The 23,006-nt window shown below is 40.2% G+C and overlaps 1 protein-coding gene across 1 annotated transcript; it reads left to right on the top strand.

The window, feature by feature from the left end:
- The first annotated feature begins 5,142 nt into the window (after positions 1-5,142).
- Positions 5,143-22,993, top strand: cap2 (cyclase associated actin cytoskeleton regulatory protein 2). Its single transcript, XM_054605987.1, has 13 exons — positions 5,143-5,368; positions 9,281-9,414; positions 9,527-9,621; positions 11,312-11,389; positions 15,840-15,983; positions 17,103-17,188; positions 17,805-17,910; positions 21,435-21,621; positions 21,834-21,997; positions 22,113-22,236; positions 22,326-22,408; positions 22,622-22,762; positions 22,902-22,993. The coding sequence occupies exons 2-13, from the start codon at positions 9,291-9,293 to the stop codon at positions 22,983-22,985; spliced, it is 1,416 nt and encodes a 471-aa protein (XP_054461962.1). The 5' UTR covers positions 5,143-5,368; positions 9,281-9,290; the 3' UTR covers positions 22,986-22,993.
- Positions 22,994-23,006: the final 13 nt, after the last annotated feature.

Genomic DNA, 23,006 nt, shown 5'->3' with positions numbered 1-23,006 from the left:
GAAGAAAAGCAGGAACTAATCCCTGAGGTTGGTATAGGTGTTAAACTAAGCCTTTAAGTCCTATTGCTGTCTTTAACGTTAGTTTAGGAAACTTTTTTTTTTCACTTGAGGTTTTCCACAAGTGTTTTCAGTTATTCGATGCCCTCATAACATTTATATTTATTATTGTTATTATTACACTTTGGGGGCTCTTCTTGTTGTTTTTTTGTTTTTTCAAGTGCATTTTATTTCTGATAATCAGGGAAATGGAACCGTTTCCAAAGTGTTAGCTATTATTATGTGACCTATGTCAGGAAGTCGAGGAGTCGTAACTCGTCGTGTCACACATATTTGAAGAACTACCTTTTTATCTTCCTGATGCTGAATGTCCCTTTTTTTACTCTGTGTCTCAACCTCTTGACCTATGCAAAGCAAACAAATCACCAGGAGACAAAAAAACTGAGAAAAGAATCAAAAAACTGAATATGTCATCAACTCTGACTTGATTCTTGGACTAAAGGGGGACTTGGCAAACAAAACAAACGCACTGACAAAAGGAGAGAGGTTGAAAATGGCTTCAGACAATGAGAAACACTAAATCAGTTGCTTTTCCACATGTTTCACTCGCAAGTACACAGACACAAATGCATCCAGAGTTGCACACATAGCAGTCAAAGACAAAGGCAGCACAGTTGTGCGTTTCTCTCTGGCTCCGGGATGGAGAGAAAGAAAAAGAGAGAGAGAAAGAGGGAGAGAGCAGCTGCTGGTGGGGGAGGACAGAGCCGCACCAGCGCCACACAGACGGATCACTCTGGAAAGAACGCATCACTTGTGCTCGTTTGTTGAGCTGTCACATTTTAATCCCCGGCCGGGCCCATTTGGGAACCAACTTCACACCCCTCCACTCGATACAGAGCCCCACAGCAGAGCCCAACTCCCCACCACCCCTCCACCCCCACCCCAGTCATGCAGCCCTGCAGCTGTCAGCACTTCCACCTCTGTGCTGCTGTAGTCTGGTGTCAGGTACACACTCACACACACACACACACACACACACACACACACACACACACACACACACACACACACACACACACACACACACACACACACACACACACACACACACACACACACACTATCACCAAAGCCACCCCAACAACTGGTCTGCCTCATGTCTGTCAAGATCACCATGTGTGGTGGAGAGGACGGAGGTTTGACTGTTTGACTTTATGTTCGTCTGTGTGCCTTACATTGTTACTGCTATTTAAGAGAAGAAAAAAAAACAGAAAAAAAGAGAGAAATCTACTATTTAAGATATTTATTTTTGAGGGTTGACTACGTTGACGCTCTGAGAGTAGAGACTTAGTTGTGGTACTGTATAAATAATATTATTATGTACTCATCTCAAGGCATATATAAGTTATTGATTAGTTTAGTTATAATATTATTATAATTATTATTATTAACATACTCAACCAAAAATGTCAATGTAGGAGTTATTTAAGAAACTGTTATGTGCACTGTACTTTTATTTTTTATCTTTTTGATTCTTTAGAACATGACATTAAATATTAGCCTAATGCCTTTTGTAGGGAAGAACTTTATTTAAATGCAGGCCTGTTTGCGTGCAGATTGTACTCTGCCTCTTCTGTGTTTAGATGAGAGGAAAAAAATTATAATTTTCACAAAAAAACCAAGCGGAAATGCTGCTTTCTCCACTAGAATGTATAGTCGTTGTCAAGATTTCAGTAGCTGTGCTTATTTTGCTTAATATTCATCAGATGGGCTATTTTACACTGTTGGGAATTTTTATACTTGAACTATTTCTTACAAGGGAAATATGAAAAATAAATGACAAAAAAACTTTTTAAGGAAGCTTTTCATTGTCACTGGATGAAGGCATGTAAAGTGTTTCTATTTAAATGCAAAGGTCCTGTTGATATTAAAACATTTACTTCAGAATTTCAGCACCATTTACTTAAAATTGAAATAAAATGTTCTATATTTAAAAAAGCTTGGTGACATTTCTTTCCATTAAGACTGCAATTAAACTGAGGTTTCAGGAGCTGTTTGATCTTTTCCTGGCCACATTTATGTGATCTTCCTCCATATTCATCATTCTATACATACACTCATCAATATAATTCATATTTCCTTTGTGCCTGCTATGTATGGAGGTTTTCAATATTAAATAAACACAAAATACATTGTGAATTAATATGCATATTAATTATTTGTGTATAAAGTATAAAAGTGAACCAAGGAAAGGAAAATTACTCAAACTTATTCAAACCCTACTCATTATTATGAAACATTATTTAATCATTCCTATTTTTATAAATACCGATTTCATTGGATATATATTATATAGATATATATTTTTATTTCATTAAAGACATTTTCATTTTAAAACGACCCCACCCCCATGAGACAGAGACAGCCTATCATCTCCCTTAATTTAGCTTATCAAGGCCTAAGACCATGGCTGCTAATGTACCTACCTGTTTTAGTTAGCTAGTCGCGCAGTTTTGAGCTTTGATTATTTTTTACTCTGCCTCAAAGTTGAGCGAGTGTTAGCAACATGAGCTAGCTGTTGAGTAGAGCAACCACAGACAATGTCTGTAGTTTTGCTCTACACAGTCTAGAGTTGTTCTTCTTTCTCTGAGGAACGTCTTTAAAATCAAAACTAGGCAGAATTAGCGATGAATCATCCAGCTAACATTAGTTGCTGTCGCTAACACTGTCTCCTCACTTTGATTGATAATACAACCTCAAAACCCCCACAAGCTAACGTTGGTTATCCAGCAAGGTGGGTTGCATGAGCAGCCTTATTAAACAAAATAAATGTAGAGTTTGGTTACTATCTAAGTGTACTGTGTGTATTTATAGCATTTGACTGCAAGATCTACTTTGTCATTGTTGTTGCTCTGGCTAACTGGAGCCAAATAGCCAAATCAGGTAGCATTTGTTAAGCTTGGTAGCTAAAGATCCAAGTAAAACACCACTATGATGAAAAGTGACATTATGAAATAAAGTGACATAAAATAAAAACTTCATTAAGTCAAAACCCCCATTGTGAAAAAAACATTTTCTTATTAAATGAATATCAACTCCAATAAAACTGGTATAAGACTGCTGAAATACCATTTCTATATAATAAGTAGAGATGATTTCATTTACATATTACACACAATTTATTCATCCATCCATCCATCCATCTTCCATAACCGCTTATCCAGTTAAGGGTCGCGGGGGTGCTGGAGCCGATCCCAGCTGTCAATGGGCGAAGGCAGGGTTCAATTTATTCATGGAATTATTTATTTATTTAACATTAAACACTTTAGGTCCCCATAGTTTCCATGTATGTGTGTGTGTGTGTGTGTGTGTGTGTGTGTGTGTGTGTGTGTGTGTGTGTGTGTGTGTGTGTGTTACTTCTCTGACTGCAAGGCAACAAACACATCACACATGCCAGATGCTGTGCCGCTCCTCCTCATTGTCAAACCATCTTCTTGGGAAGACGTTATTTGAAACACTCACATTACAGTCACACCCACAGCTTACATCGATACATCTGACACATAAAAAAGGACTCAGTATATCAATGATTCATCCACTCTCTAATCAATAAGTAATGTTATGAAGAGTGCACTGCCCTGTCTTTGCAGGCTTTTATTCGGCTCCAGGAATTATTTTGGTCCCTGGTGAAACATGAAACTGTAGATCATGACAGCATGGATGCAGCAAGGCTTTAAGGGTGAAATCAGCTGTCATTATAGCATCAGACCTCATGATCTAACAAAATAAAGCTGTTGTTTTATTAAACTGAAGATGTAGAGCTGTAAGAGAGTCCTGAACTTAAGGGCACCTAAGATCAGTTTACTCGTCATGGGGAGTACTACTCTTTGAAAACAGGTAGCCTGTAATGTCAGGGCTCCGGAGGTGCTTTTTAAAGTCAGTACTACTTTCTAATAAGGCATTATTCATAACAGGTTTATAAGTTACTACTATAGTAAATAATCTGCTAAAAGCTTTACAGATCAATTACAGGAACCACTAATACGAATAATAAAAACTGTCATCAGTGGTAAAGTTAACTGGGAAATAACTACAAATTTCAGACTGTGGGTGTATGTGGCTTAGTGCTATGTTCAGATCATATTGTTCAGACTATAATTATGCACAGTCGAGTGGGGAGACTGAGATATTGGGGCTTTCTAGCGGTATCGCTAAAGGCCATAGTTCGATTATAAATACAACCCTAAGCTTATTTTTTTTAAAAAGGTACTACTTTTTTGTAGTTTTACTTGATAATAAAGCCCTAAAAATACATGACAAACACGACAAAAATAGCTAGTTAAGGCGAACACTGTTGACAAAGGCCCCCATCTTTTCTCGTTTCCTGCACGAAATTCACATAAAATACTCAAACAATCATTTCTAAAAAAAGAAAATTGGATAATTATCTGGTGTGACTTCAAGGTGGGCAGTGGCGGTAACTATCTTGAACAAATTGGCTCAATGGACACACTAAATAAAGATAACAGGGGGTTCTTATCCCATTCTGCTCAAATTCTGCTGGGGGCGGCTGTGGCGTAGTGGAGAGCAAGGTAGTTCTCCAATCAGAGGATCGGTGGTTCGATACCCGGCTTCGGCAGTCGATGTGTCCTTGGGCAAGACACTTAACCCCAAGTTGCTCCTGAAGGCTTGCCATCGGTGTGGACTGGATGTTGCATGAATGTTAGTTAGAGTCTGATGGTGGCACCTTGCATGGTAGCCTGTCATCAGTGTGTGAATGGGTGAATGATATGTAATATACTACTGATTGTAAGTCGCTTTGGATAAAAGCGTCTGCTAAATGACTGTAATGTAATGTAAATGTAATGTAAATCGCAGAACCTCATGAAGATGCAATGGGCCCACTAAATCGTTGGAGAACTCTGGTATAATGGGGGTAGCTATCTTATTCAGGAGGGGATGTCCAGGTAGGGGGTCAAGCCCTGGTTCCCTGGATGAAGATGATGATGATGATGATGATGATGATGATGACTTCCCTGTTTCAACTTCAAGTCCATTCCCCCTGGAGAGACACGTGCAGACTTCACCCCAGCGTCAACAACTCTTCTATTTTTAGCCGGTGCTGTCTGAGGCTGCCATGTTGCCTGCGAGGTGAAATGCTTGTCCGCCCCGGAGAGGAGACACTGCGGCACTGAGTCACGGTGCTGGTCCCTGCTCTCCGTGTGGCTCTCAGGTTCACCGCCTTGCTTAATTAGGACATCCTGCAAGAGTGACGGGGCAGGAGGGGACCGACAGAGCCACGGTCCGTCCCGGGGTACTGACAGTCCCAACAAAAACATCTGCAGCAATTTGCGGACCAGAGGAAAAGGGGGTAAGTTTTTCTTTTTATATACTGAGTTTTTAAGTGTCAGGTTTTGTTTATTTAGGTGGAGGAGAGGTAACAACGAGGTGTTCAAGAAAATGTCCAAACAGAGTCATCTTCACCTGCTCCCTGCGCCATGCTCTCTTATGTTTTTAGCACGCAGTATAAGCTGCACACTGTGTTATTTTCCCCTTTATCTCGCTTGTCTGTCGGATGTTGTGGCGTTGAGCATCAGATTTGAGGGGCGGTGAAAGTCCTGTCAGCATGCCAGCAGTGTGCCATGTCATGTTTTATTATGAAGCGTCATCTTTGGTCTGTGACAGTGCCTGCGTGCGTGATGATCATTACATTACATTACATTACATTACAGTCATTTAGCAGACGCTTTTATCCAAAGCGACTTACAATAAGTGTATTCAACATAGGTATTCAAGAGAACTACTAGTCACCAGAAGTCATAAGTGCATCTCCTTTCTTAAACAAGCATCTTAAAGCATAAACCAGAGCAAAAGTATAGTGCAGAGGCAAGTTACTACGAAAACAATAATTGCAACAGACTAATCCGAATATAGTAAGTGCTACAAACTACTACGAATAGGATAAGTGCAGTAAACAAATACAAATTCAATAAGTGCAGCGAACTGATACAAATACAGTAAGTGCAACAACTAATACGAGTGCAATAAGTGCTACGAGGAAGGCTCAGGGTAGTACTTCTTGAAGAGGTACTACCTGATCACCTGTAACCACCCAACATGAGTCTCAAACAGCCTATTAATGTCATAAGGTACACATGGTATAGGCTGTAGATGTTTTGAGTTTCAAACAATTGACAAAACAATCTCACCTAAAGGTCAGCGTAGTAGTTTTTGAAGCTTTTTTCATCACATCTCCTCCATGTTGGCTCAAAGATGGACTCAAACTTTGGTTAAATTTGCTTTGACTTTTAAACTAAACTTTAATTCAACACATACAGGAAGTCCTCAAGTGCAATCTGCTGATGAAGGCCATGTGATATGAGTGAAATGTCCGAAACCGCTACTAAATGGACCCAAGACCTAGTACCAAGGCATTCACTAACGGCTCATATTGATGGTATAACAGTGTCCTGTTCAAATGCCTATATGACCTGCTGTAGCATAAGCACAATACAGATAAAACTATTGTTTGCTGAATATACTAAAGTTTACTTGTACAGTTACAGCACAGGACCTTTTAGACCTACATTAGAAGACCTTACAGTAGGCCCATAGCAGCAGACTGTGGCCCAATATAGCCCCAAAGATCAGATGCCAGGCCAGGAGGTTCAGGGGACACATGCAAGTCAGGGTGAAGTCAGTAATATCTTTCCACTGCAGCGACAAGTGTGCTTTCTCAGCTGTTGGTTTTGGTCTGCATGTGGCAGACACTGTTGCTCAGCTGTCTGCAGACTTTAATGAGGAATGTGTTCATTTACTGAGGTCTACTAATGTCTACTTCATACAACAACGAACATTTATCGATAGATGAATTCCTTTAACTTCAACATATTTTAGACATTTTTTCCAGTCTGTGTACCATTAATGGTTTGAACCCACTCTGGCTGTTTCCCCTTTCTGTGATTGGCTGGATGTATTAAGTGCATATAAAAAGCTAAAAGAGGATTGTTGGCCATGTCGTCCCATTGCCATGGAGAATTTGGCTATTTGACAATACACTGGCTGTTTCTGTCTCATGGTTTTTAAATACATTATTTTTGAGCATGTGATTAAGTGAAGTGTCTTGGACTTGAAGAATAACAGTAGTTGATTCTTTATCATCTATTCAATGTATAAAATTAAAACTGCAGCCCTGAGGCTGTATCAGAAAATGAAATCTGCCCCTTAATATTTCTCAGAGCCCGTCTTTAAAGAGTAACTTAACGCCCTCTGATAATCACCTTGTTACAGTGATGTACATGTGTACTTCTATAGTATATATGTTCATGATTGGTTAATAAAGGGTTCCTACAACAATCAATCAAGTCTGCAGATGTAATTGTTAACAATCTGTTGATAAGAAGATGTATTTTGGTTCAGATACCTTGCAGCACTTTCCCAGGATGTAAGTGGTCAAATAGTCGGTTGGAGCAGTCAGTTGTTAAAATAAATATCCACCATTAAAGACAATTTATTAACCATAAATGACAGACGTTTTTCTTTTGGTTTTGCATATGTTTAAACAACAAGATGTTTACAAATGTGTGAATACTTCATTTATACGTTAAACCTTACTCAAATTCAAGAGGTAAATTTAACTCCCCTCGATCCAAGCAAATGTCTTGGAGCAGATGTTGCTTCATATCTGCCTTATTGCACATGATCAGCCTACATCGAGCTCTCCAGGTTTCAGAGCTGGTGTGACCCGGAAGGCAGAAATAGCAGCTGAGTCCTGCGACTGTCATCTGGCACGGCTGAGAGGTTTCTCCACAGAGATGACTCGCTGACGCCCATCAGGACATATTTGCTGCTCATAGCACATAATTACAAGTCATCATTTACAAAGATTACAGACAGGGAAAACTATGCAGCCTAGCCCCCATATTAATGTGATGCAAAGAGCCTCCTGATGTTTTTATGGATCATTTGTGAAGCAAGTAAAACAGATTACATCTCACACCATTGGATTGTTTGTTGGACAGGAAGGTAGCAGGTGTCAGATGAGGAAGTGCATGTTACCCAGCAGTAGTTTGAGTAAACATGCATAGGGTTGCTGGATTGAATTCCACTCTGTTGACTAATTGCCTGCATTGCTTCACGATGAGGCATATGGCTGGTCAATGTGATAGAAAGAGATACGATGTGGTCTGTGCCGGGTTTCATCGGCATTCGATTACAAGGTTGGTTCATCTCATAGCAGTGAGTTAAGCTTGGCAATACTTTCTGCACATTCCGGCTGGGTTTGGGTACAGTCCTATATAATCATGTATGTTGAATGTCCAATCTAAATGACAGATATTTGTGCTAACATGTGGAAAAGGGGAATAACCAGGATTATTGATACCTTACCTGGGACAATATATGGCATTCAATATAACATGAAGAAACAGACATTATCCATTCCAATTCCTCAATTGAGCTCCTTATTATGAAATGTGTTTTTCATACTCCTTTATTTCCACACACTTTATTGAATTCACTTTTATTCATCCCAATATTTTTGAAAATGTCATTCTTTCCGTTTTTGCTTTGATTTCATAATGTCACTTTTAATCAGAAAGTCTTTGTCTGTCAACCCAGACAAACACAACAGAGCGAGTTATGTGATTCAAAACTGGAACTGAATTAAGATTACTTGCAATTTATCAACTATATTATAAAAATGAATAGGATTATTTCACAAGTCTGTGGTTTTATATTATTGTCTGTATATATTGATTTTATTCTTTATTTCATTTAATTTTTTATTAAACAGAAAATACATTAATTATATTAAAAAGACACTGTATATTTCAACAGGTATTCTTTTCAGGTTTATTCCACTGCACTCAATTCTCTATTTTTCCTCTCTGCCTGACTCCAGTCTCTGTCCCTTCTTAATCCAATTGTATGATACGTTCATGTGTTCATGGCAGAGGTTGTGACTGTGGCAGAGCGCCAGACAGCTCGAACAGAGACGGTGTTCATATAAACCTCACTCTCATTGGCCACATTTAGTTTATCCCTCGCAATGACGTGCCAGCTTTTTGAAAACAGGGAGCCTCAGGGTGGGAAAGTTTAGCAGTGTGGAGGTCCTTAATAGTGATCCTCTGCTCATGACCCAGTGCTGATCTCTCACCTCCTTGTGAAGAGGGCGAAACACTTTTCTTCTGGGATCAATAAAATGAAAGAGCGTACTGTATCACAAAACAAATACCTAAGATTAGAAAGGTCACAGCTTAAGAAACCATACTTTTGTTTCTAGATTTGACACCATGGAAGGTTTAATGGAACGGCTGGAGCAAGCTGTGACTCGCCTGGAGAAGATGTCCATCACCAAGCAGGCGTCCAGCCGCATGACTAATGGGGACTGTGTCAATGGCATCAATGGAGGCAAGTCTGTTTCTCAGCAATACTCACCACAAATACCAACAAATTAAACATGCACTGGATAAAATGAAGTGAAAGCTTAACTAAGAGCAGTTATGTCTCTGTGTGTCTCCAGATTTGCCTCAATGTGTGGAGGCCTTTGACGTCCTGCTGAGTGGTCCGTTGTCAGAGTACCTGAACTGCAGCCACGCCATAGGAAGTGAGGTGGAGAAACATGTAAGTTGTGTTCGGTTCATTCACTGAAGTCTCTCTATACACTGTCGTTTTACTGTCCGGCTGCCGTAATCCAGATGAGAGAAGAAACAAGTTAATCAAAATGTTGATCGACTCATGAGCGGCCTTCAATTATTAGCATGCAACATAAAAGCTGCATTTCAGGCACTAGTCAGGGCTGAAAAAGAATCTATTAATGCTTATATTTACACGTTATTTCTCAAAGAAGACATAAATCCAAGAAAATGAAGTAAAGGAGAGCACTCTGTAGTAAAGATAGAAATACAACATTATATATATATATATTTTTTTTTATACCCACTTCTGAAACTAAACATACAGCCTTGATACACCCACATATTCAGAGTGTAAAGTCTCACCGTTCCACACAAATGTTGATGATGATGATGAATAAGCCACCTGCCCATGCACACTCATGCATGTTCTGAGGCAGCTGTAGTAGACAGATGTTATCATCTGCGATACTATCAATCGTACAGGTTTGTCAGTTTACCGTTGTCAAAAGCAACTGTGAATCATCTTCTAAAGTGGCACTCCACACATTTTACATACCTAGTTCATTGTACTCTTCATGAGGAGTTATTATATAAAATAAAAAAACAAGATCTATACCTTAAAAGTCCCCCAACTTAATGAAAGAGTAGTACTTATTTCTGAAGTACCTATTTTTCTCCAAATGTAACACTGGATGCTAACCTCAGTTTGAAATGTTTTGCTTGAAAATCTGCTGTACATGTGTCTTGTACTTCAATATAAATACGGATTGCTCACAGTAATGAGCCGAGATTCTCTCTAAATACCAGTGGAGCAATAGTGCAGTCGGCCTGTGCCAATTTTTATTGAATTTATAAACAAACATGGATTGTCCTGCTTTAGATCCCACTTACATATGCATGGCACTGGAAAGCTGCAGGGTAGTGGTGTTTGTGTATGGGAGGTCCATGATCCAAGGATTCCTGTCTTCTTCAAAGCCAAGGACGGAGTATGACTGAACTTTGATCATACTTTAATTTATCAAAACGCTAGAGGAGCACCTTTTCCTATTTGGTAATGACCTGTACTCCCACTAGGACTGTGAGTGTGTTTTCTTGTAGGCCAGTTGGCAATAATAACAGTGTTATTCCCTTTGAATGAATCCAGAACAGAAGAGTAAACGCAGGCAGAGAGAAATCGCAGCTAAATGTAAAAAAAAAATACTGCTTGTATTTCATCCTCTGTACCTCGATAGAAGATCTCTATCTCCATGTCACATCACTGAACAGGATGAGAAGGAGGGGGAATGTGTGAGTGAGAGCCAGAGGTAGTTTCTTTAAGTTTGCAGAGCTCCTTTTATGGACAAAGCCTCCCTGGTGGTTCCCTTGGCCCGCGACCGAGGTTTCAAACACACACAGGACACAGCTGGCTGGGACAAACCCCAACTCTGCGTGTGTGTGTGTGTTACTTAACTTTCTTTTAATGCCTAAAACAGATTCATTGTCTGCCTAGATTTCAATAGTCGTGAGAAAACAAAAAGCTTAAACATAAGAGAATAAAATACTTGCAAACCTTTTTTCATTGCACTGTAACTTTCTCTAGTATACACAATATAGTTACATACTGCTTGTTACATTTAATGTATTATAACCCTAACCATATCCTAACCCATCTTACTTTGGTTCTTCATGTTTGACAGGCGGACATGGTCAACAACGCCCTGCAAACTCTGAGAACTTTTCTCAAGATGGCTGCCGCACACCAGGAACCTTCACAGGTACAACATGCTGAAATGGTGTGACAGCTGTGTGTGGTCACTATTAAATCAAAAGGGCATCTTATTGATCCTTTGGCATCCAGCATCAATCCCAGAGGCTATGTGACATTAAACTACTCTAACTTATTCTGGCAGGTTTATATCAGAATGTTAGACTTTTGAGTACATAATTCATGATAAATAAAATTATTGAAATCATTACTGTAGAAATATATGCCAATGTGCCAGTTATTTCTGACACTTTCCCCTTTATCTTTGAGATGCTTTACTGTAAAACAAAAAGGTTTGACACTGTAAACTAAATCAAAACCACTTTTACTGAATGGCAAACAACAGTTAAAACAGTTATTTAATGGTTTAAATCGTGCTGTATACTTTATGCTCTTTGTTGGTTTTATTAGAACCCAACTGAACGAGGTGGAAATGATAAGTAATCATTTAAATGTGACTTGATACCATCATTATGATTGGCTGCAGTTATCTTTCAGTTAACGGTGATGCTCAGTGCAACTCTCACAACATTCAGTAACGAACTGCATAAAAAACATTTCTGATCTAACATAGAGATGAACTGAACCTCGGAGCGGCGTGTCGGTCTGTGTCCTCCCCTCTTGTGTTCCCCAGCAGGCCGGGCTGTTCACAGAGGGATTATGCTGCTCTTTGACTAAGAAAACGCCAATACAACACATTCCCAACATGTTCACGTATAGAGAAAGGGGGGTGGGAGAAAAAAACTATGTGGGTGTGTGTGTGTGTGTGGGTGTGTGTGTGTGTGTGAGAGAGAGAATGAGCTGATATGATATCATCACATTGGCCTTCTGTTTGTGTTGTGTGTGTGTCTGTTGTGTGTGTGTTGTGTGTGTTGTGTGTTTTACAGGGCTTGTAGAGCCCACCAGGAAGTGATTACTCCCTATCTGTCAGGTCATTGGTCAAGAGGCTGTGAAAAGAGCGTTCAGTGATTGTCAGAAATGCCAACAGGGAAAGAGTAAGTGTTTTAGAGAGAGAGGGACTGACACAAGAGAGGGAAGGAGAGAAATATAGGGGATGAAGAGATGAAATTCTGCATCACTGTTGGCCAAACATTTAATATTTGGTTTGTAGGCCTACGGGTATGCATTGACAAAATAGAACTATATGCTCTTAATTTAGGGTTAATTCGGGTTAAGTTAGACATTAGTTGACATGAGGCGTTCAGGTTTGTTTGACTTTTTACGCAATAGTCCCAGTAGCACTGTGAAACCTCATGGGAGCTGAAGTTGTTGAATGCTAAAGCTATAAACAATGTTTTCTCTTTACCAATATGAGTCTAATATACCATTTAATTTCAGAATATGTCTCAGATTTTCTAAAAAGGATGATTAAGGAAATGCTCTATGAGAAAACTTGATTGAAGTTCTTGATTCAGTCAACATGACTCATAAACCCTTCAATGCACACATACACACCCAAACACACACACACACACACACACACACACACAAAAACACCAACCACCATATTACACATGTCCTGAAAAACCTTCACAAACAAACACACATTTGTCGACCCCACTCATTCATCTCTTTGTCTGTAGTCCGCAATGCAGATCAGGCATAGGAGGGAAAGTGACCAGTGCCCTCCCTCTTTACACACACGCACACACGCACACACACACACACACACACACACACACACACACACACACACACACACACACACACACACACACACACACACACACACACACACACACACACACACACACACACACACACACAGATAACAAACTTCTGGCCTTTCTCTGCAGTGCAGCCCCTGTTGTGCTCTCTGACTTTTTATGGGCATGTTCTATATTTGAGCCTCTGTGCGTGTGTGTGTGTGTGTGTGTGTGTGTGTGTGTGAAAGAGTGTGAGAGAGAAAGTTAGATAGAGGGAAAGAAAGTAAGCCTCTCTCTCTCTCTCTCTCTTGTGACCTCAAGTTGGCCTGTTAGCTTTGTGTGTCTGGCAGTTCCGACACACTGTAGACTTTCACAGTTACAGTTTGTCGCCCTCCGCTCTGCACCTTTGATCCACTGCTTGTATAGGAAGTCAAGGCTCGGCTGCTGTGCTTTTGTAACACACTGCCCATCGAATAATGTGAGCCGACGTTTTTGAACCTTTTGTCGGCTCATTCTCATTCTGTCTGTATCCGTCTGTATCTCTGCCTCAGTTGACTTATCCATGTAGTCATATGGAGGCTACATTTGCATTTAGAAACATTTATTTTTTGAGAACTGCCTGAGGAGCAGTGGAAATTAGAATTCAAGTCATTGTGTTCATTTTAGTTCAGAGATTATTATAGACTTTGTGAGCTAGTTCAGACACAGAACGCAATGTGAGCAATCACATTACATAACGCTGTGATTCTAAGGAGCTGCTTTAGTTCAGTCTCTGATTCAATTAAGTTCTCCTTTCTTTGTGCTAAGCCAACAGTTTTATGAAGCTAGCTCTGCCCGACTGTTTGCTATTCTGCTCCCAGCAAGAATAAAACACTTGTATAGACTGAACACGTGAAAAACAACATTTTAGTTAGTGAGCTTTAGCGGTGCTGGTCACAGGGCCAGCTGTTTCTCCTTGCTTCAAGTATTTCTTCCAAGCTAAGATGTCTACTGGCATCATACAATTAGCTTAGCTTAGCTTAGCTTAGCTTAGCTTAGCTTATCTTAGCTTAGCTTATCTTAGCGTAAAGTAATATGTGTGTATGTATGACTGTATGTATATATGTGGAAGGGAAAACTTACATGGAAAATGAACTTATGTTTTGACTTGATGGCAGCATGTAAATTTGCCAGAACATTTTCAGGTTACAGTGCACTTGGGAATACTGCGTTATATTTGTCTCTCTTCTCACTGTGCAGCATTATTGAGTGAGGGGAAGTCCACTGACTCACAGAATACAAGTCATACTTTCAGTGGGAGCCATGGCGACTTGTTGTCGTCAGTATAGATGCTATCGGTTGCCAGAGAATGTTCCTTGCTCTTAAAAATGTTTCACATAAATAGTAGAGCTGAAACTATCAGTTAATTTCCCTGGAAGTTGAATTTGCAGCTAACATTAGTTGTTTTAGTAATTATTTTCAAGCAAAAATGCCATACATGCTGATTCCAGCTTCTCAAATGTGCGGATTTAATTCTTTTTTTGTTGTGTATGATAGTGAACTGAATATTTCGAGGTTGTTTGTCAGACATTAAAAGAGCTTGAAAAATCACAATGGGCATTTTTCATGGTTTTTGAACATTTTATAGACAAAACAATGAAATGATTAATTCAAATTGAATAATCTGCGAAATAATCAGTAAATATAATAATTGTTAGTTGCAATTCATGTTACTTCAAATCATCCTTATCATCCATTTTTACTCGGTAAACCCAGTACACAAGTACGATACAAGTATGGTATCTGCTTTAGAGCTCCTTGCACACAGATATTAGCTGGATTTAGTGAGAATAAAAGCAGCCGGAGGAGCAGAGAAAGGAGCGTCTACTTCATCTTATGGAGATCATGTGCAACTCATTGGGGTTTTATTGCTCCTTTGCACGTAAGCATAGGAGCTGTATGCATCTACGTGTATTAAACGAAAAATACACCAAAATGAACTGTGGGCCGTGGAATCAACCAAACACTATACAGCTAGAGATTCTTTACCATACATCAGGTGACCTGTATAAACTTATAGGTTATCAAAGCAAATACACTTGCTTATCTTAATGCATGTAATAAATCAGCTACTTCAATAACAGAGCAGTGTCCTGCAGCTTGTCATCTGAATAAAGAAACACTTTTGTCACAGCTCATTACCAGTAAATGTTTCACATAGCAGCCAGTTCACTGCAGATCAGAACAAGAAAGTTCTAGCAGCAATTCCCCAAATGAAACATTGTGTTCCTGAATCTATGTGTGCGGGTGCATGTGTGAAAGGTAAACTGTAAACACTGGAGGAGCAGTACGCCTTACAAGGCCAGAGGGATCTCCCCATGAACCGAGGAATGTTTGCAGGAACGAAGCGATGAGGAGGGGAGCTGAGGGCTGGGAGACGAGCTATACTGTAGCTGAGATCTGGAAGATCCAATGGAAAAAAAGCTCTGGCTAATAAAATTAGTTACTGTCCTGTAGCATAGTTTAGGAATTACTGACTGGCAACAGGACCAGGCTGGGTATGGATTGGTGGGGAACATTGGGGTTGTAAAAACTAAAGTATCTGAAATATGTTGAAGAAGGAAGAGGCTGTCATGTTTTGTTAAAGAAGTTATTCTCTCTGGTTTTATAACTTTCAGGGCATTTAGTCATTTGATTTAAATCCCATATGTTGTTTAGAAGTCCCATTATCCTGCCACTCTACATAGCTCTTTCATCTTGCATACTCCTCTCACACTTTTGTCCTGCATCCCTCTGCACAACTATTCTAATACCTCCCTTATTCTTCTTCTGCAGACGGAGCTGCACGACCTGCTGAAGCCAATTTCAGAGCACATCCAGGAGATCCAGAGCTTCCGCGAAAGAAACCGCGGCAGCAGCCTCTTCAACCACCTGTCAGCGGTCAGTGAGAGCATCCCCGCTCTAGGCTGGGTGGCTGTGGTAAGGAAGAGTCCAAATAAACACACTAATGCACAAAAAACACACAAATATTTACAGGAAAACACATGTAAGATGATGCAGATCAGCCAGAGAAACAATAAACAGCACATAAATACATCACCTAAGGAAACTCCTAACTTGAGCAGGAAGAAACATCCAAGTTTCCTGCTATGAAAATAATGTGCAGAAACAAAAGGTCACCTTAAAAATCAAAGGAATTCCTCTACTTCGAGAATGCATGCACAAGATCATCAACAGTCTAAAAAGTTAAACGCAATCAAAATTGGAATATAAAGTAAAACTATCCAAAAAATGCTAATTGTGAGAAAAACAAAATGCAAGTCTAAACTCTAAAGGTGCAAGATCCAAGATTGGGAGTATTTCGATTGCCTCTCACCAGCTCTCAACATGGCGGGTGGCTCATAGCTTTTGATGCTAACAGCACTAACAGTGCAAACTACGGCAACAGTGCCGACACAGCTTACAGTGTTTACCTAAGTGGGTGATACACTTCCACGACCAGGCTGTCGGTCCGGATGGTGTTATCATCTGTAACCGCGGTATGAGAACAGTGCAGAGCAGCAGAAATGAGCTAATCAGTGGGACAGGCTCACATGCACTATGATGCACTTAAAACATGCACGGCCAGCCCGGTTATGACATCAAAGCAAGGAGAAGCTCGGATAACAACACAAACAGAGGGAGAGCGACTTTTTTGCTCAGGTAGAAATTACTCCACATTATCTTTAGATAGGGTATGATGTTAAACATGGCTCCTTTTGTAATTATACAGTCATACATAAAAACTATGATAATGTTGCATATAGATAAGTAAAAGTATAAGTAAACACAGCCTACCATGTTTTAAATCCAGTATTAGTTCCTCTGTCCTATGATCAGTCTCTGCTTCTCGTCAGAACAAATTATCTTTTTCTGAGTTTAGGGATTAATATCATTTAGATTAAGATCAAAGCTTTTCCACTTGAGTACTCAAAGGAAAGCCTCTGGAGCAGGCTCTGGTCAGTGTTCGTTGCTGTATAAAAAACGTTTGACCTCACAGTGCCTCTGCCACACTGACAGTGAGGTAAGTGTCTTCTAATGAACTCTCATGCCTCTCAGAATCAGAAGCCGGGTCCGTATGTTAAGGAGATGAACGATGCTGCCACCTTCTACACGAACAGAGTGCTGAAGGACTACAAGGAAAAGTAAGTACTATACCATACGGTCTTTCTTCTTCAAGTGTTCCTAGTCATAAATACTTTACTGCTTACAATTTTGATCTAGAGAATCAGATTCCTCAAATGTTTTATCAGTCCCAGGCAGCCATTGATTCTTATAGTTTCTACACAGTATGAAAGTGAACACGCAGACTTGCTTTAGTTGTTTAATCCATCACCGTGAGCTTTAAATTTGCATTCTTTTTGACAATATTGCAATATTAACAGGGCTAATTAAAAAGCAGCATCAATCACATCAATCACACAACTCACCTTCAAGAGTTTATTTGGTTACCTTTCATATCTGTTTCATTGTGTGATATTTTCTTAACCAAATAGCACAATATGCAATAATCCAGAAAGATGCAATTGGAGTCAAATTTTACAACTTCAGTTGACGTCTTCGATCTAAGAAAGTTCATCAGTGAAATGCTTCATTTGACAAGATTTCCTTTCTTCCTCTTTTTACATGATCTTCTCCTTCAATCCATCCTCACATCACCTTCTTCTGCACTTCCTCACTTTGCTCCGTCCTACCTTACTGCTCACTCAATCTTCCTTTCTGTTTTCATCTGACCATCATATCTCTCTCCAACCTCCCCAGCGACAGGCGTCATGTAGACTGGGTTCGTTCTTACCTTTCGATCTGGACCGAGATGCAGTCCTTCATCAAACAGCACCACACTACAGGACTGGTGTGGAGCAAGAGTGTGAGTACAGCTACTTCTCCTCTAAAAGTTAATACACTTGACTGAAAACTATACATTACTCCTGTAACCACTTGTTTACTAATCTAGATGTGTTTTCAGCTAGTTTCCATTCGCAGGCCTTGATATTTTTTATATCAGAGCTAAAATTAACTCCTGCTTTTTGCGTACACTTCCATTTTTAGTTATGGAGCAGCCGGTTACATAAACCACTGCAGAGAGCATGAATGAATGAATGAGTTTCTCTCCAGTAGCTGCTCCATAGAGCTCCCTAAACCTCTGTCACTCCCACACACACTTCTGTTTATGGATGTCAGCTTTGGGACTCCTCTGCAGATCCCAGAAATTCTGATGGCCAGAAACCAAATCCTTCGACACACACTTGACCATTATTTTCCTTGTTAGCTCGAAGGGTTTCTAACCTTTATTCAGTCAGGGAAAGCTGTGGCTCTTAAAGGAACAGTTTAACATTTTGGGAAATACACTTGTTTCCACTATTTCCACTTACATTAGCCTAGTTGGATGAGGAGACCAATACCAGTCTTGTGTATGTGTGTCTGTACGGTAAATATGAAGCTATAATCTGGAGACAGTAAACTTAAATTTCGCCTAGCATAAAGATTGGAAACAGCTAGCATAGATACATCCAAAGGTAATAACACCTTGGATCTCGTTTAGTTATGTTGCACAAAAACTTAAAGGGTGACTTTGTTTTTTTTTTTCAACCTTGACCCTATAAGTGACTAATGAGGAAAACAGTTTTTGACATGTGTCCAGTATTGAAGGAGAACGCTGCAGATGGCAGCGGCTAAACAGGCTACAATGGAATCATCTCACCTTAGAAAAGTCCTCACCTTACCCAAAACAATCATGCGTTTCCCAATGACCGGATCAAGTGAAAGGTAAAAGAAAACCGTTTTATTTCTCTGATAGGTCCTCTCCATAATGGTGCCAGACATTTGTAATAACAATCTCAGTATGTCGCTGACAAAACATCCATTTTTAGTGGATTTGCCCAGGGCCGTTACATTACAGCCCGTTTAGCGGCGGACGTCTGCAGCGTACTCCCTCAGTACTGGGCCAATTTAACAAAATTGGTCCCATCAGATACTTGGAAACCAAAAAATGAGGAAATGGGATGCAGGTTGAAAAATACCAAAATCACCCTTTAAATACAAGTTGAGGGAGTTGAGGGATTTTGTGGGGGATCTTTTTTTTTGCCTTGAACAGCAACTTCCTGAAACAGTAGTAGGCTTATTTTAACTGTTTCCCCCTGTTTCAATTTCTTATGCTAAGCTACATTAGGCTAACTGGCTGCGAGCTGTAGCTCCATATTTACCATACAGGTGAGCGGTATCAATTTTCTCATATAACTTTCGTCAAGAAAAAAAAGATTAAATACAAGTGAATAAGTGTATTAACCCACATTTTTAACTGCTCATTTAACATCAAATGATTAGGTTAAAACATCAGGTGAAGCTAATGCTCAACAGCTGTGCATGCATGTGTTTTTTACATGCAGAAACTTGAGAGTTTGCTGAGGCTGTTTGTGTGTCAGCTGTTGTCCCTGCTGTCAAACGACAGAGCTAAAGTGTGTGTGAGAGACCCAGAGTGTGTGTACGTACAAGGACTGGAGTGTGTGGTACTAACAGGTGGTCCTCAGGGTTTACTTGAATGGAGGTTTTCTTCACAGAAGAACCCCGACAAAGAGTCTGTGTACACACACAGTCTGCGCTGTAACCTAAACTGCAGGGCTGGTCCCCTTTTAACGCAGCCGTCATCTGCTGCTCAGACAGGGGTTTAATGACACGCTTATACTCTGACATGCACAGGCTGGCATATGGAGGTGGCTTTACACACACACACACACACACACACACACACACACACACACACACACACACACACACACACACACACACACACACACACACACACACACACTGCCAATCACATTAATTCCTATGCTTCAGATCAGGCCTATGGCAAACATTTCATAAAAACAAGACTGAAATAATGATTATCCTTGTTTTGTTTTACAATTTGTGCCACTGAGTTGATGATATTAGTCCTCACTGTGCTCCTGTAGGCAATGTGCCTGGCCTCTGATCAGTTAAGAACATTCTGGATGAGAAAACTTGGGAATTTCTTGACTGAAAATTTACCCAAAATCTTATTTCTTTTCTCAGTATTGAATACCTTAAAACAGTGAAAATGTCCATCTCAATTTACCTAGAAGTCTTGAAATCCACCAAATTATCACATTTTAGAAGCTGTTGCTAGTGAACCTTTGGCATGTTAGCTTAAAATAATTACTTACATGATTAATCAATTATCAAAATAGTTGCCAATTAATTTATTGCTAATTGATCAATTGTGACCAAACGCCCCTCAAAATTAATAAAAAAAAGGACAGAAATGCGCTCAAACAAAATAGTTTTCCTCTGCTTCAGACAAACGTGTTTGTGTACACCCGTACACACACAAACACACAAGCAGCCGTGAACACAAAGAAGCAGTCAGGCGGTTTTACAGCCATGCATGAACACACACATGCTGCTTCTAATCCAGTGGTATGCGCTGAGCTGTTTAGTGTAACAGGTCAGCATTGTTCAGCAATGATATTCACGACACATGTGCCTCGTGTCAAAGGTCAAGTAGTCTCAGCTGTACTCAGAATCGCATAAAGTGACAGTTGAACTGCTGTGATAGGTGTGTGTGTCTCTGGCAGCTGTGCGAGGTCTTCAGACTGTGTGTGTGTGTGTGTGTGTGTGTGTGTGTGTGTGTGTGTGTGTGTGTGTGTGTGTGTGTGTGTGTGTCGTGTGTTCTCTTCACTGTATTAGTTGATAGGTGGCTGTGCACTTTAACTGTACACAGTTCATCAGTTAAACCAAAGCTGCTATTCATTGTAGACAAATCAAAGTGGACTGGAGATGACCAGAGCACTATTATAGGTCCTCGTTAGTCTAATTACAAACTGAAACTGCTCAGCCAGAGACATATTTCAAAGTTACAGGACTTTAATTCAAATTCTAGCAGACATCCCAAAGTTTCCAAAGACACCACACACTTCAGGTAGTTTTTGTTAGAAAATGCTTATAAATGTACGAGATGTCTAGAATATTTCCATTTGTTGAAAAGCTGTGGGTTTTAATATTTCACCCAGTAAAAACATCATATGGTTTTAAAGCTGTAACAAGCTGGTACAGAATATATATATATATATATATGAACTGACAGACAGAGACAGTAAAAACCTTAAAGCTGCTTAAGGGGAAATACAACTGCTTCCCCATCATCAGAGTATCTCTTAGCACTTAAGATGAAAGTATTTTTGTTTTCTCATCTACATGTTTGCAGAGCACATCACCTACACCATGGTCTACTGTTAAAAAGACAAGCTTGAAGATAATTCCTGTGCAGTACTCCCCCTGCTGGAGAGACATGTTACTACTATGCTGCTATGTTGTCTCACAAAGCAAAAAGGCAACGCTGTTATCTAACATTTGCCTTTGTCCATCCTCCAGGGCCCCATTGCTCCTTCTCTCTTTGACCGCCCCAGTGCTCCCTCCTGTCCTCCTCCGCCTCCCCCTCCTCCACCTGGCCCACCTCCGGTCTTCAATGATGATGACGCCGGGCCTCAGGCGGGTGGTGCTGCGCCTCAACACTCGGCACTCTTTGCTCAGCTCAACCAGGGCATGGACATTACTAAAGGTGGGTTGAATAAAGGTTATTTGATATGCAGGTGCAAAGGGACTTACTGTCGCTGCCATTGATGACACAGACATCATGCCCTGAAATAGTTCTGTAAATATCATGAAATTTGACTGTTTAAGGCAATTCAATTAAATTAAATGCTGAAAATTGAGTGGAATCGTTCAATGTTTTCTACTACATCCCTGCATGTGCACACATTATATCTGTAGGTCTGAAGCATGTATCGGATGACAAGAAGACCCATAAGAACTCCAATCTGCGTTCGCAAGCAACACCGACCAAAACAAAGTCCCCAGGGACGGTGAACTCGCCCAGGCCGGCTGTCCAGAAAAGACCCCCTCTGCTGGAGCTTGAGGGGAAAAAATGGAGGGTGGTATGTGAAATGTTTACTTTCCCTCTAAAGGATTATTCCCTAAAGTAAGATACTATATTTTCATCTGTTAGTAAGTTACGTATTATTGACTGAATCTGTCACCTTGTGGTTGCAGGAGAACTTTGAGCAGAAACACGACCTGACAATTGAGGAGACAGAGCTAAAACAAGTGGTCTACGTCTTCGGCTGTAACAACTCCACCCTGCAGATTAAGGGCAAAATTAACTCCATCATCATAGGTGAGCCTTCTGAAAAGCAGACAGAACATTTTTGATTAAATTCATAATTTCTGATGATGACTATTTTAATGTGTATTGACTCTCTCCAGACAACTGCAAGAAGATGGGTTTGGTTTTTGAGAACGTCGTTGGGATTGTGGAGATCATCAACTCAAAGGGAATTCAGTTACAGGTGAGAAAAAAAAAAGGTACAGAATACATTGGCTTCAAAAGAAAGAAATGTACGGTCAGTTATCTGTTTTATATATACAGTATATAACGTACACTAGATCTGGAGGACTTTAGGCTATAGGGCCTCTGTTTGAACATCATTAGAATCAGTTGTTTGTTGTTTTTTACATCAGTGCAAATTGTGTCACAGTAATTGCAATATGTCTTTCTATAGGTGTTGGGAACAGTTCCAACCATTTCCATCAACACGACAGAGGGCTGCCAGGTTTACCTCAGCAAGGACTCCCTCAACTGTGACATCGTCAGTGCCAAGAGCTCTGAGATGAACATCCTGATACCACAAGATGAGGAATATGTGAGTGTCTGAGATAAAGGAGTAGAAGAGTGTTGGATCTCTCTGATTATGTGTTAATCCAGTGTTTTCCTGGATCTTTCATGTGTGTAGTTGTTGTTTCACAGTTCAATTTACAGTTACCTTCTTGGTTGTTCTACAGAAAGAGTATCCAGTCCCGGAGCAGTTCAAGACCGTTTGGGACGGCTCCAAACTGGTGACAGAGCCCACTGAAATCGCAGGCTGATTGATGCTCCACCTTCATTAC

Source organism: Anoplopoma fimbria, chromosome 10 (assembly GCF_027596085.1).
Source record: "Anoplopoma fimbria isolate UVic2021 breed Golden Eagle Sablefish chromosome 10, Afim_UVic_2022, whole genome shotgun sequence".
NCBI lineage: Eukaryota > Metazoa > Chordata > Actinopteri > Perciformes > Anoplopomatidae > Anoplopoma > Anoplopoma fimbria.
Note: the sequence above shows the minus strand (reverse complement) of the source record. Positions and strands in the feature narration are given on the sequence as shown.

Excerpts from the sequence above, each read along its gene's own strand:
- cap2 (XM_054605987.1), top strand. The coding sequence starts at position 9,291 with ATGGAAGGTTTAATGGAACGGCTGGAGCAAGCTGTGACTCGCCTGGAG. Across the intron at positions 17,911-21,434 it reads GACTGGTGTGGAGCAAGAGT|GGCCCCATTGCTCCTTCTCT; the intron begins GTGAGTACAGCT and ends TCCATCCTCCAG. Across the intron at positions 22,237-22,325 it reads AATTAACTCCATCATCATAG|ACAACTGCAAGAAGATGGGT; the intron begins GTGAGCCTTCTG and ends GACTCTCTCCAG.